We start from the raw sequence: 19,572 nt of genomic DNA on the forward strand, positions 1-19,572 counted from the left end.
AAATTCAACTCCCTCAGCAAGCAAGAAGTACAAATTCATTCATTCAGTGTTACCTGAGAGTTTGGCAAGTGCCAGGCTACAACCTAGGGGTGCAGAAGAGAGTAAGACACAGTTGCTGCCCCCTAGGTCTTACCCTATAATCTTGTTCCACTGTGAGAGGCAGCTGCTGGCAAAGGGCATGGGAAAATTTTACAGGTAGACACATTAATCCTCCCCCCAAGCAGTGCAAAGGATAATTCACAGATGGGGAAGACACGAGTAAATGTGAAGCATGCTCACTGAGCGTTTGGAGAATAATAAATTTCTATATCCTAAAACTGAAACTGTGTGATGGAAATGCAAAATGGCTTATTTGGACATGAAACAACAGTCAAAGAAAGCAAAAACCCTAATAAGGAAAAGACTAAAGATAAAATGAACTGATGGATGTCAGAGGCTTAAAATAGGGGTTAACAGGAAGGAATTTTAGGTATGGCTCATACAAACTTGGAAAGATATTCAGAGATCCACAGCCAGTGCCAGTAGAAGAGGGCGGGCATTCCAAAAAAGAACCGTCAAGCGTTAAGACATAAAGAAAATGAACTCTTCTATTCTTGATAATTCCATATAAAGCCCAACGGGAAGAGAAGGGCCACAGAAGTTGTTTAAGATAAGGTGGGGACTAGACTGTAGCTAAAAGCTTATTTTTTCTTGAAAGCATCAGGGAATATTTCGAATATGAAGGAGGAAGAAGACATATGCTTCTATAGCTTCTGAAATTCAGTGGGTTTGAGTACGAAGAAAAGAAAGAACATAATTCAAATCAGTATGCATATCCTGAGCACTTACTGTATGTTTGCTATCATTTCTTGAGCACCTAGTGTGTATGGCAAAGATTTCTACTTTTTACTTTTCTGAAACACAGAAGAGCCTGGAAATCAGATATCAAAGCTTTTAATAAATCAAATATTAAAATCAAGCCAAAACTACAATGTTATTCATTATGTTGCCCTCTCAATAGGTCAACTCTGGAGAAGGTCATGGTTTCACCTATTTGAATATGGACCACAATTCCCATACCGTTAAACCGATAGCTACATGTTTTGTGAAGGGGAAATAAGATAAGGCTTAAAATGGAAAGAGCTACCGCAAGATGACCAACAGATAAAGCCATTAGAGAAGGCACCTCTGGTGGGAGAAGGGTACACCCACTATTAACAATTTAAATTGCCCAGTGATGAAATAGGCTACATTGAGGTCGACTGGAAGGGGCAGTGAGTTTTCTGAAGATGAAGACATTCTGGTAGAAAGGTGTATGGTAAGAATAAAAAATGAAAAGGCTACATTATACTGTGCGTAGAACTAAGCACTTTATATAAACGATTTCATGTAATTCTCAGAGCAACATCTACAGATCTACAAATGAAAAAAATCTAGGCTCGCCCAAAACAAAACAGCGAATAAGCCTGTATTCTTAACCATTCAAGGAGCCGTGGTGGTGCAGTGGTTAAACCACTCAGCTACTGACCAAAAGGTCAGTGGTTCGACCCCATCACCCACTCCTCAGGAGAAAGATGTGGCAGTCTGCTTGCTGTAAAACCCAAGATTTACAGCCTTGGAAACCTTGTGGGGTCTCTATGAGTCCAATCGACTCAACAACAGTGGTCTTAACCATTCATCCTACACACTGCTTCCCTCTTGGATGCAGGAATAGAACTTCCCAATGAGCAAAAGGCTGGCCTGAAGTACCTGTGAACTCAAGGGTCTATTATTGTAGGACATCTAGCATGAGTTTAGACACAGATGGCCATAGATAACTCATTGGGATCCCTGCTGTAGTATAGCTCTCAGGAACACTATCATGAGTGTTGGGTACATGTTTCTCAGGAAGAATATGGGGTCTTTGTTTGTTTTGCTCAAACTTCCAAAACTCATAGCCACAAAGTTCTCAAGCTTCATGAACAGGAAAAAATATTGAAGAGGGAAATTCTCCAGATGGTTTTGAAATTCAGAGAAACCATTTTGGAATTTAAGTTTTAAATGATCGTACAGAAAATACAGAGGCACAAGACAGTGCAGTGGTTAGGAAAACAGGCTGCTAACCAAAAGGTCAGCAGTTCGAATCCACCAGCTGCTCCTTGGAAACCCTATGGGGCGTTCTGCTCTGTCGTATAGGGTTGCTTTGAGTTGGAATTGATTCGGCAGCAACGGGCTTCTTTGTTTTTAATAAATAGGAGCCCTGGTGGCACAGCAGTTAAAAGTTTGGTTGCTAACCAAAAGGTAAGCAGTCGGAATTCCCCAGTTGCTCCAATAAATAATCAACTTATGAAATCCCATCTGTTGGAACTGAAGTTTATTCTATAGGGATGAAAAAGGCCTTTTTCACAAAGGGTGTTGCTGTTTATGAGCATCTACATTCTTCAAGGCTGCTTGTAAGGAGCTCTGCAAACATTATTGTATTTAATCCTCAAAACACTTCACAGAGCAAAGCCAGGAACATCAGGTTCCAAAGCCCACAGTCTTTTTGTTACCCCATGCTGCCATTACAAAGGAAGAAAGGCATGTCGATAAAAATCCATTAGAGAAATAGAAAGGGTAATCATCTCCCCAAAATATTTCAAATGACTTCTCTTAGCCTACAGTTCCCCTTTCCTCCATTGGCCTTTCAAAGCCCTTTGTCAAGATCCTACTTCGTGGCTCTTTCTCAGCACCTCTCACTGAACTAATCACTTCCCTCATGTCCTCCGTGCCTTACACTAGAACGGGGTGTTCCCTGGAGTATGAGAACAGAAACTGTCCTTTCATCATGGTACCTGGCAAATGGCAGGTGCTCCACAAATACTTGACTGATTAAGTTAGTCTGGAAAATCTAAGAAGAGTATATTTTGTCTCTGCTGCTCTTTAACTTTTTTTTCTTTTCTTGACCCAGGCTAACAGGTCCCGAGATCTTGGCGCAATTGTTTACTGTGTGGGAGTGAAAGATTTCAATGAAACGCAGGTATGAGCATGGATTTCCTCAGATCTGGGAGCATTCTGCACTTGTGAATGATAGAGAAATGTACTTTCAATGCAGAAGGTACATCAGCAGCATAAATACACCTTAGATAGGTTATTTTTCTAGAAATACTAAGGGTGAAAAAGAGTAATTGTGTGTGTAAGGAATATGACGCCATTTACTGATGAGCTGGGGGTCTTTAGCGCAGACCACCCAGGCATCATCTTTCTTGGTAGACGTTAAATTGCCACAGGTCTCAAAACAGATCTGAACTCGGAAAACTGATGATGGGTTTTTTTTTTTCATTTTATTTGACAAATTTGATTTTCTTAGTTAAATGACAACATTCCTTTTTCTCATTGAAAATGCAATGCATTTTCAATGTGAAAAAATTAGAAATAATCAGGCAAGTGAGCGACAGCCAAAATAAATATTCCTCAATGTCATCCATAATTTTTTGTTTTAATGACATGACACAATGCTCATGATACATCGTTGAGTGAATTAAATACGGTCACAATACAGTGGGATTTTTAAGACCCTATTTTTGAAATAAGTGGAAGGACTATGTATTGTATCAAATCGTAGGAAGGGAGGGAGGGAGGGAGGGGGAAGGAGGGAGGAAGGGATGATAGATAGACAGACAGATAGATACCAAAAAAAAAAAACCAAATCCGTTGCCGTCGAGTCAATTCCTGCTCATAGCGACCCTATAGGATAGAGTGGAAAACTGCCCCATAGGGTTTCCAAGGAATGCCTGGTGGATTTGAACCACCAACCTTTTGGTTAGCAGCTGTGGCTCTTAACCACTATGCCACCAGGGTTTCCAGATAGATAGAATTATGAGTAATCTTTGTTTTTGTTTTTTAATTTTAACTCTCCTGGGTTTTTTGACGTTTTCACAGTGCGTATGTTACTTTTGCAATCAGTAAGAGCAATAAAACTTATTTTTTTGACACCCCACCCTGACGTTGACACTGACTGTGCAAATCACAGAACTATGAGAGATTAGGAATAGAAAAGCTCACAGTTTGGCTTCTCCTTTCCCTCGGTTCTCTGCTTCCAAAGCAGGACCAGTGAAACCAATTGCAAGGGGCCTTTCCCTAATGAGCAGTTTGGGTGAAAAGTAGAGTCTCCATTCATTGGCCTTGCCCAACAAGAAGTCCTGAATTTATATCAAAAGTTACTCCAAAAGGAAACTTGATTCTGTTTGATTTGAATAAAGTCACCAACAGGAATTTGGGTGAATGGGAGAAAAATGAGCCAATGGCTTTCCCCCAAATCCATAAATACATCAACCCAGGCCAAATTTTCATTTAGCTGGGCAATTTTACCTCTGCTCCCAAGGAGAAAAGTATTAAAACAAATGTAAAAGCTGGACCTGACTCTACAGGGCCGGGTCCAAAGCAGCTCCGGTAAGCTCATTATTGCTGAAGGCTTTTCAATGAAGCCCCTGAGTCCACTGAAGGCCTCATGTTCCTCTAGGTTCTAAAAGTAGATGGAGCCCCCTGCACCCACTGGAGTCCTGGTGGTGCAGTGGTTAAGAGTTCAGCTGCTAACCAAATTGTCGCCAATTCAAATCCACCAGCCGCTTCTTGGAAACCCTATGGGGCAGTTCTCCTCTGTCCTACATGGTCACTATGAGTCAGAATTCACTCAACGGGAAGCATCCCAGCCTGACACGTCTCCATGTGCTTGTGTTTGCTGTGTCCTCAGCTGGCCCGAATTGCAGACAGTAAGGATCACGTGTTTCCTGTGAATGACGGGTTTCAGGCTCTGCAAGGCATCATCCACTCAGTAAGTAGAAACTTCCCCAGTGCCTGGACACACCGGCACCTTGTACTACTTGTTCTGCTGTAAATCCCCCAATTCCATCTCTCCAAAGCTGGTGTTCTTCTGCTTGAGAGAACATTCATTCTTATATCTTGACATCTGCCACTTCTCCATCCTGCTGTCCACACATGCTTCTTTTCTCATTCTCTGGTGCCAGTTCTACTGCACAATGGAAATTAATAATCAAAGGGGGTCCTGCTTCTGGAAGGAAACCAAACGTTAGGCAGGCCCAACAGTTGTCATCTTGGACAGGCTGTGGCCGATGGCTTACATTTGCCCCCTAAATATCCGGATTTTCCCAGCACTAAGTGGGGAGTCCAGCCACAACATTTGTGGCTGAACCTGTGTCGCTCAGCCATTGGAGACAATTTAGACCAGTGATTCTCTATCCTGGATGCTTTAAGGAACACTGGTCTTCAGGACTTTTTAAATCTCCAGTTGATTCTAATATCCAGCCAAAGTTGAGAATCACTGCATTAGACTTATAACCTCCAAATATGAGGGCTTTAGTGTTCTACAGGGTTTGCCGTCAACAGCCGTCCTTACCATCCTCACCTGGGTTGTATGGAACAATTCCTCACACACAAATGGTTTTCTACAGCCCCTTTCCTGTGCTTTGAATATGACGCTTCTCCACCTTCCATACACAGGGCATTCCTTTGATTCAAATGGTCTGTTGGATGATGCTAGCCTTTAAAGCATCAGATGGCAGACTAGTTTGTGTGCTGCAGCTATCAGCAATAAAGTTCAGAGGCTTTGTGGTCTCCACCTTTAAGTTTTGTGACCAGCCAGGCAGCCAACATTTTCTCCAGTGGAAGCTCACCAGGCTCCAGACTTGGGGGTCCAGGATGCAAACCCAGAGCTCAAAAGACCACTTTCCTCTTAAGATGTCATGGGGGTCTTGTTCTAGGGACTACCACCAGCCAGGGACTCAGGATCCGCCCAAGTGTCCTCGGCCAACCAAGTAAAACTCCTGTATGGCTGTGTTTCATGGTGTCTTCTCCTCCAAGGTTTACTAGGAACTCCAGCAGAGTGAGAATTGAGAACTTTGGAGCTGATCAGCCCAGAGTTTAAATCCTGGCCCAACCTCTTACCACTTATTTCACTATTTCCTTTTTGGTAAAAACGGATTGATGATAAAACTTACATTATAGCCTTGTTTGAGGATTATATGAGATAACACTGGTGAAAATACTTAATATTTTGCCATGCACATAGTAGATACTTGAGGCACATGAATTATCTCCCTTGCTACCACCCTTTGCCATCACATGAGGGACATTAATGTCAGCGTCTTCACCCCAAACCCCCCATCCCCTGAATTTCCAAACTGAATATGCGTAAAAATCACCTGGGATCTTGTCTACAATACCAATTCTTAGGCCTTACCCCCAAGAGATCCTATTGTAATCAGTTTGGTGTACAGCTAAGGGGTCTGTATATTTGTAATCTGCATTTTTTAGTAAGTGCTCCAGGTGTACTTTTAGAACACTGAGATATGTGTGACCTTAAAATTTCAGAATCATGAAAAATAATCCCATTTCAGGTGTGGAATTCCTATCTTAAATATGTATAGATGACAGTTGTATTATTCAAGATGTATTTATTTGTAAGGAACAGAAACCCATTCAAACTACCTTCAGCAGGAAGTGGAAATTGTTGGAAGGGTAGAGAAGTATCAAACACAACTGTGAGTCCCCAAGTGAGGGATCCCCACTCTAACTCATTTCTGAGGTCACCGTGGCATGCCTGACAATATGAACAATCACTATACTAGCCATACAGAACAACACCCAAGAAATACAACCCATGATCAGCAGCAAGATTTGGGGCCGATTATGAATCCTTTAGAAGCTCAGAGGTGGGTTATTCTGGGCTGGAGTATTCACGAGGAGGTGGGCCAGACCTGAATCCCTTAAAGGCCAGGCAAGGGTGATGGGTAGCACCAGAGGGAAGATGACATGACCCCATCCTGGAGGCTGGAAAAGAGGAAAGCATATTCAGGGGACAATGATAATGATACCCATCTATCTGTCTAGTGGGAGAGCTTGGGTAAAAGAGTCAGAAATAAAGGGAAATAAGCCTAGACATCAAGTTGGAACCAGAATGTCAGAGCCCTGAAGGGTTTTGACTTCGGCCTATAGGCAGTGGATGCTCACTGAAGCATTTTGAATATGTAAAAGGTGATATTTAGGAAGAGAATCAGATGACAGAGTCCCAGGGACAGAACTAGAGAGTCTCAGAGGCAGGAGCCCAATCAAGAGGCTACTACAGTAACTCTGCCGTCAGATGACTGGATTGTGAAAAGGGAGGACTCTGATTTGTCCAAAGGTCTTACGAGCCACATGCTAACATCATTCCGGAGTTGGTTCTTGCACAATAGTTAGAATCTTTTTCTCTACATAAATCAGTATTGTCCTTGAATAGTTCAACCTTAGCAACTCACCCAAGCTCAACATGAGCCCAGATGTTGTTAAAACTCTCCCCACCTTCAAGTGGAAATAACTCCAAAGACGTTTAAGAAATTCTGGTGAAACGGTTCCCTGAAAAGGGGAAAAAGAAATGAGACTTCAATCTTCAAATTTCTAGCTGAACGATAACGTTCTTGTGAGCTTTTATCTGGGAGTTATGTTAGTGGTTTAGGCTCTTCCAGTACTTGAAGCCCATGTTTATGGCAGCTGTTAATTCATTTGCTTGGAGAGCAAAACACGGGCAAGAAGAGCAAGGCTCATCTTTCTCAAATCAGACAGAAAAAAAATTATGGCCTAAAAGTTGGCTCATTCTTTTTAAGACGTAGATTCATTTCCTCTTGTGGATATGAAAAGAAAGGCCTCGCTTTTTCCCCATCTGAAGCATCTATTCAGGCTTGTTCCCATGGATACTGTTTTGTGACTGGTTATTTTCTCATAATAAAACAGGACTGAGCCTAATTATTCAACGAAGGGTTGCAGAGCAGCTCTCAGTAAGCTCATATGGTTCATAAAGTTCTCGCTCATGGTGACGTTGTTCTTAAACCCAGGATCAAGATGCAAAGTCTAATATTTATTCATCCATCAAATGTTTGTTGAAAACCTTTTGTGGTAGACTCTGACCATTCCGTTACAAATCAAGCAAACAGAGACCCTGTCCTGACGGAAATTACACTCTAGTTGGAGAGACACACACAAAAAAGTAAGCACATAAGTATATAGTTAAAATTGTGATAAATAGTATAAAAGAAATAACATACTACTGAGATTAAGAGTAGAGTGGTTGACAAAGAACCTAGAGGCTCCTTTGAGGAGTTGACCTGAGGGATGAAATGGAGCCATCCATTGGAAAAGCACAGATAGAATGTTCCTGGCAGAGCCCTGCCCCAAGATGGCACCTTGGAGAAAATGGAAGAAGGACAATACTTAATGTAGAGAGTGGCAGAAGATGCAGAGAAGAAGCAGATGGGGCCAGATCACACAGAGCCTATTTACTCTAAGAACAGCGGGAAACCATAGCCAGATACAAAGCCTGACAATAGACCAGTCATGCTATAAATCAAGATTCCAGAACTCTAGATATCATCGTGTTTTACCATATCCCCTATGGATGATGAGTAAGTAAACACTCAGGATCTATAGTAATGAGGCCTATGAAGAAGAAATTTATTATGACTTGTTGAACATCTTCTCTTCACCAGGTCCTCTGCTAGGCATTATCACAACCGCTCCTTGAAGAAAGACTTATTATCCCCATTTTACAGAGGAGGAAACTGAGGTGCAGGAAAGTTCAGTAAACTGCCCCAAGTCCACCCACTCTTAATTGTACAGTGCGGAATTTGAACCAAGGTCTGGCTCCAAAGATCCTGCTCTTTCCATGACACTCAGCTGTGAATCTCTGGGGAAATGGGAACTCACCACTGGATTACCAGGAACTGCTTGTCTAGGACATGGATTCATCAAGTCCCCAGACCATCCGCTTCCCCAATCTGATTTCTTCGTTTTGGTCTTTTCACTGTTCCTCAGTTCTCTCTACTTTAAGGAAGAAATACTTAAGTATTTCTTCTGTATGTGTAATATGCTGTTTTTCAAAGTGCTTTGACTTGTTTCCCATTTTAGTCTCTCAGCCATGGGAAATAGGGAAAAGATAGAAGGAAATCAGCGGCTGTAGATAATCTATTTTGGAGTCAAACATTGTTTCTTTATTCCATTTAATGCTATTTTCCCATGTAAAACCTAACAACCCTGTAAAGTACATATTCTTATTCCCATTTTACAAATGGGTAACCGATGCTCAGATATCCTGCCCAAGAGTACATAGTGCTAAGGGAGAAGGCCAGGAGTCTATGCCTCCAGAGCCCATGTTTTTTCCTTCCTCTATTTCCTTGGGAAGGTAAAATAATAAAAGCCACCGTTTAGTGAGTTCTTACTATGTGCCAGGCACTATGTAGTTCATGTGACATATATCATCTCATTAAAACCTTACAACCACCATTTAATGTAGATATTAGTAGCCCTTTTACAGAAGCAAATACTGAGGGTCAGAGAGATTAGCCAACTCATCTAAGGCCACACAGCACAGTGAGTAGTGACCTAGAAGACCCAGATCTGTCTCTCATGCCCATGGTGTGAATGACCTACAGTGTTCTACAGGATGATGTGTATAGGCCAGGAAGAGAGAAGACACTTGAGAGAGGAAGACGCCGAGGATCAGAAATGTGAAATGGCTTGGCATGGTTCACACAGCAGAGGCAAGACGGGAACTGCATGGCCTGACTGAGAGATAGCGGGTGGGGGAGAGAGCTCTTTGCTTTTTATCACTAGGTGGCGAGCACCTCTGGAAATCTCAATACTGGTCTACCGATGAAGTTCCGTCATCGTGGGAAGCTGGCAACTTGATATGGACTGCAAGTTGCTTCTTTCCTGCCACACTTAGTCAACACTCTACTTCCGAGGACCCTGACACTATTCCCACTTACACTGGCAACAACACCCGATACCATTGCCCTCGATTAGATTCCGACTCATAGCGACTCTATAGGACAGAGCAGAACTGCTCCGTAGTGTTTCCAAGGAGCAGCTGGTGGATTCACACTGCTGACCTTTTGATTTGCAGTCATAGCTCTTAACCACTGTGCCACCAGGGCTCCTGACAAACATACGACTGATAAAATTATAAGAAAAAACTTTAGATGGATAGAAGATTGTAGCCCCTTAAGCCAGTAAAACTGCAAGGAAGGAACTATTCCTTTGCCTTCTGTTATTGTGGCCTCTTTGGGGAATTTCCACTGACCACAACTGGTGACTTTAGCGCCAGCCCTCAAGTGAAAAAATGAAGCAACATACAGCCAGGCTCCTGGGTCTTTGTTTGCCTTCTCAGAAGTGCCGCAGGCAGTGAAACCAGAACCTGCTTGAAAGCTGGGTTCAGACAACATTGAAATGGGTCTACAACCTTGAGTCCCAAGGCTTGGCCTGGCTATCAAGACTCAAACTCCTCCCAGCTTTCCCCACTTGGTGTGCAATTGAGGGCGGGGCCTGGAGCCAGGCTCATGATCTAGGAGGCAGAGAACCCTGTGGCTCATCTCCACCTAGGACCACTTCCCTAGAGTAAATATTTAAGCCTGCGTTGGACTCCCCATTAATTCATGAGTGAGTCAGCACATAGAGCTTTCCGCGTGTTTGATCAACAGTAAACAAGTATTGAGCAAACAACTATATTTGTAAGGATTTCTGGCAACCTTTGGCATGAACATCCTTGTTACTAGAGAAGCTGCAAGATCAATGAAACTAAGGAATAAATCTATTACATGGTGTATATGAATTTATTTTATTTATGGAAACCAGATCCTGCACTCATTTCTCCTTTCTATTTTTGGGAAGACAGTAGACACGTACCCTCTAGTCTGGCCCAGCCGCGAGCAAAACTGACAAAAGGCAAAGCCTGTCTTCCAGGCCTTCCCTCCTGCCTACTCTTCAAAGACCCCACAGGGAACTGTTAAAGGTTTCCCTCGTATCAAAATCTGCAATGCAGTCCTTTAGTCTTAGAAAGTTCCTGGTTTATTGAACTAATCCTCTTTCTAGGGGTAGTGGATGGGGAGGCGTATTTCAGCAACAGCAGCCATTCTCTTAAAAAATCAGGCTTGTTTGTGATTAAAGGAAACCCCCTCCTCCTCCTTTGCCCCATCTGAATCCTGTCCAAACTTCGAGGCCCAGCTCAGTCTTCTCTTCTCCATGAAATCTGCCCAGGTCTCTCATCCATGGTGGACTCTCACTGCCTTGAACTCCAACGGCAGTAACTGTTGGAGCCATTCCCTTGGCACTTGGATATTTTTCGCGCTATACGCCGTTCCTCCCAGTCGTATGTTAAGTAGCACATACGCAGACTCTGCCCCATTCTTCGTATTTCCCATGGTGTCCAGCACTGTGCTTTGTATATTTATTAATTATGAAGTGGCCAAGAGGACTGTATAGCATTCATAATCCACGGAAGACCTACACTGCACAAGTAGGCAGTTTCCTAGCTCTGTTTCTTGTAAAATCTATTTATTCCTTCCCCCACCCTCTCATCCAAGATCGTATCTATAAAAGATGGCATTTTTTGCTCCATTCACATTAGCAGATCTGAAGATACAAAGCATAAATAGAATCAATTGTAGTTTCTAGAGAGAGCAGAAGACCTTTAATAAAAAAATTATGTACCTCAGTAGTCATTAATTAGACCCAGACTTTGCAGACATCCAGACCAGGCAGTTTTCCTGAGCTGTTATTTCTGTTCAGCTTATTAAAAGTCCCAAATGTAATAAAAATTCCCATAGCCTTAAGAGGCTGCAAAGATTGCGGAGGGGCACGGTCAGCTGATCCTTAAATCACCCCTACTCCCTCCCCAGCGCCTCCACCTATACCTAGCAGTTTGGTGGGACCCGCTGTAAAAGCATAGCAACAGCAGAACTTAGAACAAATAATCGAGGAAAGGCTGCAGGAGTTGGCTCCCGAGGAAGCCCCCTCACTTTACCAATAGGCCAGAGGTCAACAAGCTCATCTACTAAATAAACCACGTTTTGGAGCTCACAGCTATCTGAGCTTTCCTCCTGAAAACAGGAGAGCAAAGCATTTTAGTGGGGGGAAAAATGAATGTCCTCCATTTCAGAACCACGTTTGTCCTGCGCTCCCTCAGACCAGAGGCCCATTGAGTGAAGCCAACAGAGAGAAGAGTAACGTTCATTTAAGCAGACTGGGTGCCCGCTCTCAGACAAAAACTTTGGTGTGCTTTGAAGCCAAGCCTTATTGTTTAAAAGTCAGCAGTCTTTAAAAATGTGTATCTTGCACGTTAGAGTGTTTATTTGGTATAACCTATGCGTATACGTGAAATTATATTTGAATTCAAGAAAGATAATCTGTATAATATTAATTTTTATCTTAAATGCAGATTCTGAAGAACTGAGGTTCATCTACAATGGCATCCATTGGTAACAATGGGCATACTTGTTGGTTTCAAGTGTGGAGTGGAATTTAGTTGGGAAAGGGGACTTCTTTTGAACGTTGTATTAATAAATTGGAGATGAAATTGTTTCACGATTCGTAGGGGTAACATTTACAGTCCTGAAGGCTTGGGTGAACCAGTTGTATGACCCACATTGCCTGGGTATTTCTAAAAGGAATGGTTCCCAGGCTCATGCATCTTGCTCTCAGCCATCAGCTGTTGACAGTGTATGAGACCCTTTCATGACAGCCTGAAACACAGAGCTCTACATTTTTCCCAAGTAAGAGGTCAAGGCCTTTTACAAACCAGGCATGCCTAGGTTTTGGACAGGGGAAAATGATATACCTAGGATATTATCGTCTAAAAGATAAGCCAGCTTAAAAAAAAATGTTAATCACAATTGGGTCATCTCGACTCATGGCAACCCCATATACAACAGAATTAAACATAGCCTACCTTTGCCATCAACACGATCACTGATATGCTTGAGTCCTTTGTTATGGCCACTGTGTATTTTGACTGCTTTCCAAGCTGGGGGCTCATTTTCCAACACTATATCAGACAATATTCTGTTGTGATCCATAGGGTTTTCATCAACTGATTTTCAGAAGTAGGTCACCAGGTCTTTCTTCCTAGTCTGTCTTAGTCTGGAAGCTCTGCTGAAGCCTGTCCACCATGGGAGACCCTGCTGGTATTTGAAGTTCTGGTGGCATAGGTTCTAGCATCATAGCATCACGTAAGCTACACCAGTACGACAAACTGACAGGTGGTGGAGACATTTAAATAGACCTCCTAGGAAGGCCATCCCCAAAGATGGTGATGTTTTATAAGAAGAGGGAGGTGTTAAGAGACACAGATTATGGCCTTATATTCAAAATTCCCTGACACCATATTTATAGGGGAAAAGGGAGACATACATAATAGGCTATAATAATGCCAGTTTATATAGAAGCCATATAGAAAGTATGCTGTTTATTCATCTATTTGCTCAATGAGCATATTTTAATGCCTGCCATGTGCCGGGTTGAGCATTGTGGGTATAGTGTTTTAAGAACAAATCTAATAGTTGCCTTCATGGAGTTCATAGTCCAAAGAGGAAAATAGACAATGATCAAATAGTCACCAGAATAAATATATAGTTCTAAACCATGATAAGTCTTCTGAAGGATGGTGGCTTATCCTAAAACATAAGGGGATACAGAGCTATTTCCTTGGTAAAATCAACAGGATTTAGGAGCAAAATTCATGTTGGATTTGGAGAGTGAGAGAGAGCAAGGTTAAGGGAAGCTGCTCGGTTTTTGAGTTATACAAACTAGGCAGATGTGATTGGTCAATGGTTAGTTAACCACCTTTGGGCCAGCCTACTCAAGCCCCTGACCTCTTAAAACCAGAATGTGCCCTTCATTACAAAGAAGGTACCAAGGAACTTGCGCAGAAAGGCGCTCTGAAAGATGTATGAAAGCAAGAGTCCTCAGGTCCTTATACAATGAATGGATAAAAGAGGCTACTCCCATTATTAACACACACACACACACACACACACACACACACAATCCTCCAACAGGAGATGGCCAAGTAAATAAAGACTGGCTGTTTATTGGGAAAGGAAGGACTCCCTGGTGTCACAAGTGGTTAAGTGCTTGGTAGTTCAAACCCACCCAGTGGCACCTTGGAAGAAAGGCCTGGCAACTTACTGAAAGGTCATAGCCATGGAAACCCTATGGAGCACAGTTCCCTGAAACACATGGGATTACCATGAGTCACAGTCTACTAGATGGCAACTGGCAATGGTAAAGGAAGAGTTCCTCATAATTTTATGTAAATATTGATAATTCATTAAGGATCCTTGAAAAATCCCTGCATAAACTGAGAAAGTCACGATAAAGAACCTTAGATTTTTTTAATTAAAAAAAATCTTATATACAACCTGAACTGGTCCACAATGGATTTCACTTAAATATATTAAATAGCTCTTACGACTTGGCAAAGTTCTTTTGCATCTGCTACCCCTCTTGCTCTCGCAACAAGCCAATGAGGTATGTATAAGTTAACATACCAGTAGCAACACGTCGCACTTATATAGTTCTTTTGTGAATTTCAAATGTGCTTTTCTATCTAGTTTCTCTTTGAAATCTGTCCGAAAGTTGGCAGGAAAGAATTATTAACCTCGGTCAGTTTTTTCAGTATATATGATTATGCACAAGTGGCCAATGGGAATACAAAGATGTATGAGGTTCCATCATTGCCCGAGAGGCATAGTCACAGCAGCGGTAGTAGTATGAATATAGTATTAGTAACAAAAGTAATAGTAATAGCTACTGTTGTTTGAGGACTGAATACCTGTCAGACATTCTCGTAAGTGCTTCCTGCTAACGCCTTTCTGAGCACATTCCTTGATACCTTATTTGTAGTGAAGGGCACATTCTGGTTTTAAGATGTCTGGGACTTGAAGTAAGTTGGTCCAATGATGATTAACTATCTGTTGACCAATCACCTTTGTCTAATTCCATCTGAAAGGCAAAATCTTATTGATCTTACCAACTGTATATATCTGCATTCATGTGTGTTGTTTCATTTAATCGTCATAAAATCTTTTGAGGTCAGTGTTTTTATTGTCCCCATTTTGTGGAAGAGGAAACTGAGGTTCAGAGGTTTGATAACTTGTCCAAGTCTGCACAGCCAGTAAATGATGAGGCTTGGATTTGAAGACAAATCCACGCATAGTGCAAATCTGTCTCCAGAGTCCAGTGCTTGAGAGCACTAACTACCATTCGTTGAAGACTTGTCAGTTTCCAGGCACTCTGCTGTGGGCCCTGCCTGTGTTGTCTCTTTTCGTCTTCCCAACACAACTCCTTTATGCAGTAGGTACTATTATTATTCCACTTTTACAGATGAGGAAACAGAGTCTCAGAGAGGTTTCAAGAGGTTTGCCCAAGGTGACACTGCTCATGAGCAAGTGGGCCCAAGAAATTTGACTCCAAATTCCAAGCTATTACTCATTATATTAAACTGCTTCCCAAAATTGGGGCTCAGAAAAGGTAAAGAATTTATTAAGGGGCACAGGCCACATAAGTCCAGGACCCAACGCTTCCCATTGGATGATATGTTAAGACATGTGGTGGTCTTAGCCTGGTCTTCTCTAGGGGCCAGACATCCCTTCACCTCAAAACCTCTCACCTCTGACATCAGACCCAGGGAGTTCTAATGGCCCTGCTGCACTCTGTTTAGTGATTTTCTTCAGTGATTCCCCAACCCTGGGTCTACACTTCCTCCATGGCTACACTGCCCAGCTGGGAAAGGGGTCTTCTGCCTCCTACCTCCCATATACTCACAAGGTCCTAAGCTGGGGGACATCTGTCTGCTATCTGCCTGAAGTTTAGACAGACTGATTGCCCTACAGTCTATGGTGCTAATAACCAAGGGAACCCCCAAATCCACCTAGTGCAGTCGTGACTTCCTACCTTTTAAAACTAGACATTTCAAGCTAATAGGGGCCACAGTCCCAGACAAATCCTGCCCATCCCCCTCACTGATAAATTTTCCTCCATTCGCTGTACTGCATCCCTTCCAGATGTTTCAAGTTAAGATTGGGAAAGTTGTATTTTTACTGGATTGAATCACAGTACTTGGCTGACATGCTCTGGCCCTTTACACACTTCCTTAGATTTATCAGCTAATTGCAGACACTTTTGAGAGAATAATACAGCATGCGTTTATTATGACAAACCCTGTTAGAGTGTCTTTGTGGTCAAAGATTCAGTGGTTTTTTTCTTTACAGACCCCACGGCTAAGTGCTAGAGTTGGTTCAAAAAAATTAGTTCACAGTCAGGAACTTAAAAACCAAAAAACCAAACCCAGTGCCGTCAAGTCGATTCTGACTCATAGCGACCCTATAGGACAGAGTAGAACTGCCCCATAGGGTTTCCAAGGAGCGCCTGGTGGATTCGAACTGCCAACCCTTTGGTTAGCGGCCGTAGCGCTTAACCACTATGCCACCAGGGTTTCCGTCAGGAACTTACATGGGTGAAAATTCCACTTAGATGTTTTGGTGGAGTTTGAGGAACAGGGACAGACTTGACCAATAGCCCAGTTTTTTGTTTTGTTTTTTTTTTTTTCCTTGAACTGTTTTGAAATCTTTAGTTAGGAATGATAACATGAATTATTAGGGCATGTTGAATACTTGAGGAATTTTATTTAAAACTTTTTAAAAAAAAAATAGCTTGTGTTCTAAAGTTTCTCCATCGAGTTAATTGTATTTCTTCAAACATGGCTTACCGGGAGACTTGTGCCTGCAAGCATGTCAGGAAGGAGTGGCTCCCTTGGTCATGACAGCCACTGGCTGAGGTGGCCCACCAGGCAGGAGGAGCCCAGTGGCAGCTTGTTGAGGGATGGGCAATCACTAGAACTCTGGTAGGGCAATTGATATCTGGGATCTTGGTCATAGTGCACCAGGACCTTGCAAGCCCAATCCTAGGACACTTATGCACGAGGCAGGATGACTAATGAGCATTATGAGTTAAGAGATCAAAAAGAGTGATTCGACCTTAGGAAGAGAGAGGAAGGAGAAGCCAGCAGGGGAACACAGGTGCCCAGGATATATATGTCCTTGGTGTCCCTGATCCTAAGTCAGAGTGACAACCAGGGGAAGTTGGGCCGGAGCTCAGTATTGATACCAGCACCCCAGAGGCAGGTGTGGGACGGCGACTGACACTAACAGAGACATGCGAGGGATACGGAGCCGGGTGCCTGTGCTTCCTGCAGCACTAGGATAAGCTTGGAGACTGGCAAGGCACTGAGGCCGCACCTGTGTTGGGTGATTTGGGCAGCTGGGTAAGCCAGAGGCAGAGGAAATAAGGTATAAACTGACAAAAAAGGAACAAATTGGTTCTTACTGTGAATCAGGAAGAAGCTAAAAACAAATAGGGGAATCAAAGTATGAAAATACCATTAAATTATACAAAGCAGGAAGAAATGTCAGAAGCAGTAGCTGGAAAATCAAATTTTTAGAGTTGTCAGAAAAAGAAATGCTGCTTTTTATGCCTTTCAGGTATATAAACAAACCAAACTCATTGCCATCGAGTCAATTCCAACTCACAACGACTCTTTAGAACAGAGTAGAACTGCCCCCATAGGGTTTCCAAGGAGCACCTGGTGGATTTGAACTGCTGACCCTTTGGTTAGCAGCCATAGCACTTAGCCACTACGCCACCCGGGTTTCCTCAGGCCTGTAAAGCTACCTAAAAACCAGTTGTAAGTGAATAGATGTTAATGTTTTGTCATCTGTACATGAGATAAATATTTTCTTAAACATGTTTCGTTTCGTTTCACAATGCTTCTCTCTGAGGACACCCAGATTTCTCTCTGGAATGGGTAAATATTATCTCATCTGAGAAACTGGATTGCTTTTATTACAGATTGAGAATCTCATAAACTAGTGTATGCACTTCTCGTTTGCTACTAGAAAGTTTGGAACTAAATCCTTGAGCCATTCCTAGCAAGGAAATAAGTTACTCGCAGCATACATTTTGTGTGCTAGTCTCATTCCTTGCTTTGTCTCCCCCTTATTTTCCCTAAAATTCCTTTTCTCCCCTATTGTAATCTATTGTATCTTTTATTTGATTGTGTCTATGTGTCACTTAAGCTGGAACAAAGAGGTATACTCAAATAAATATATCAATTACTGCCAGTAAATGGGCGTTCCCCAATGCTAAAAGACACTTTCTTCTTTTACTGACTTTAAATAATTTTATACTTACACCACCATTAATTGCTTTAACAAATGCCTCTTTCATAAAAAGAGAAATGGCTTCCTTCAGCCCTCTGAATCATCACAAGTTCCAAATTAAGTAAGGCCCAAATGAAGACACTGTGTTTGCTTGGTAAATGAGCTCCATGCCCTCTACTTGTTCAAGATGTTTGGTTGAAATTTCAGAATATTGATTCCACAAGAGGCAAGATTTGAAAATGATGGAAAGAACTTGAACTCTACCAGTCAGATACCCTGCTGTGGTCAGGAGAAGTCTTTGTTATTGACTCTCTGTGCAGTCTTCGGGGTCCCCAGACTCTCCACTTAACCCTACAAGACTTTCATTTGAGAAGAAGAGTCCATTTCTCATTTAAATTAGGCTCTAGGAATCCTCCTGGTGAATGAGGCACAATGAGCAGCCTTCAGAGCTCTCGCCCACAAAATCTTTCCAGACTTTTAATGAAAAAGAAACCCTGAGTAATCTGAAAGTGCAGCTCCTTTGGGGAGTTGGCTGGCTCTATCCTACCTCTCCAGTTTTATCTAATATCTCCCTTTTATTTCTACTCTCCAAGCTCCTTTTGTTCCAGCTCAAGAGGTCTCTGTATTTCTCACCTTTGCCCAAGCCAATCCCTGCCTGGGCCCTAACCCTAGCCCACTCCAGTGAGTCCTACCCTTAGTGCCTGCCTCTTCCTGAAGACCTCCCTGGTATACCAGTCCTCTCCACCCTAAACTCAGTAACTCCTACTGTCTGTCCCTTCACTCTGGCACCTACTATACATGTCCTGACTTTGTTATTTGTCTTTTCAAGTGAAAGCTCCAGTTCCCCAACTATATGTTAAACCTCCTTAAGACTTGAACTGATATTTTGTAGAGTCAATAAATATTTGTTAAGAAAGTACGAATATTTTTTCGAGCCTTGGGTACACCCGGAAGCACCTTGCAGAATGCTGATTCATTAAGTGTTTGACACTGATGATAACGATAAGGACGTTAAGTTACCCTCCACATACACACAGACGTACACCACCCAACATTACAGCCTTGAGCCTTCGTGTCTTGAGAGCTAAAAACAAAACCCAAATGCTCTGTTTTAACAACATAAGTCGTACAGTATTTTTTTTTTTACTGTTATTCCTTCTTCTCTTAGATTTTGAAGAAGTCCTGCATTGAAATTCTAGCAGCTGAACCATCCACCATATGTGCAGGCGGTAAGTAGAAATTAAATCTTAATTGTTCCCATGATACTCGTGACATATTTACTTTCAATCACATGTTTACTTAATTTGCCGGGGGGTGGGGAGGGAGAGTAGAATGAGGGGTGAAGTTGCTAAATAAGTTTGCTTCTAGGAAAAAAGAAGAACATGTCAGTTTTCAAGTTTGAAAAGGTCTGTCCAAATTCTCTCCTTTTATGCAACCTAATTACAAGGGAATTGCAGAGATACTAGAGCCCCAGACATCACCACCCTCAGCAGACACTCTGCCTCTGGAAAAAAGTCTTAACTGTTCATCCCTATGGCAGCCCTGCAGATACCAGAAGATCACAATGATCATAGGTCACTCCTGAAATTTT

The 19,572-nt window shown here is 42.4% G+C and overlaps 1 protein-coding gene across 1 annotated transcript in view; it reads left to right on the forward strand.

Annotated features, from left to right (window-relative positions):
* Positions 1-19,572, forward strand: part of ANTXR1 (ANTXR cell adhesion molecule 1) — a 274,861-nt gene that overhangs the window by 54,912 nt on the left and 200,377 nt on the right. Inside the window, exons 7-9 of the mRNA XM_003413659.4 lie at positions 2,909-2,977; positions 4,691-4,771; positions 19,150-19,210. Coding sequence (XP_003413707.2) covers positions 2,909-2,977; positions 4,691-4,771; positions 19,150-19,210 — 211 coding nt within the window. The remainder of the gene's footprint in view (positions 1-2,908; positions 2,978-4,690; positions 4,772-19,149; positions 19,211-19,572) is intronic.

This window comes from Loxodonta africana, chromosome 15, assembly GCF_030014295.1.
Source record: "Loxodonta africana isolate mLoxAfr1 chromosome 15, mLoxAfr1.hap2, whole genome shotgun sequence".
In the NCBI taxonomy this organism is placed as follows: Eukaryota; Metazoa; Chordata; class Mammalia; order Proboscidea; family Elephantidae; genus Loxodonta; species Loxodonta africana.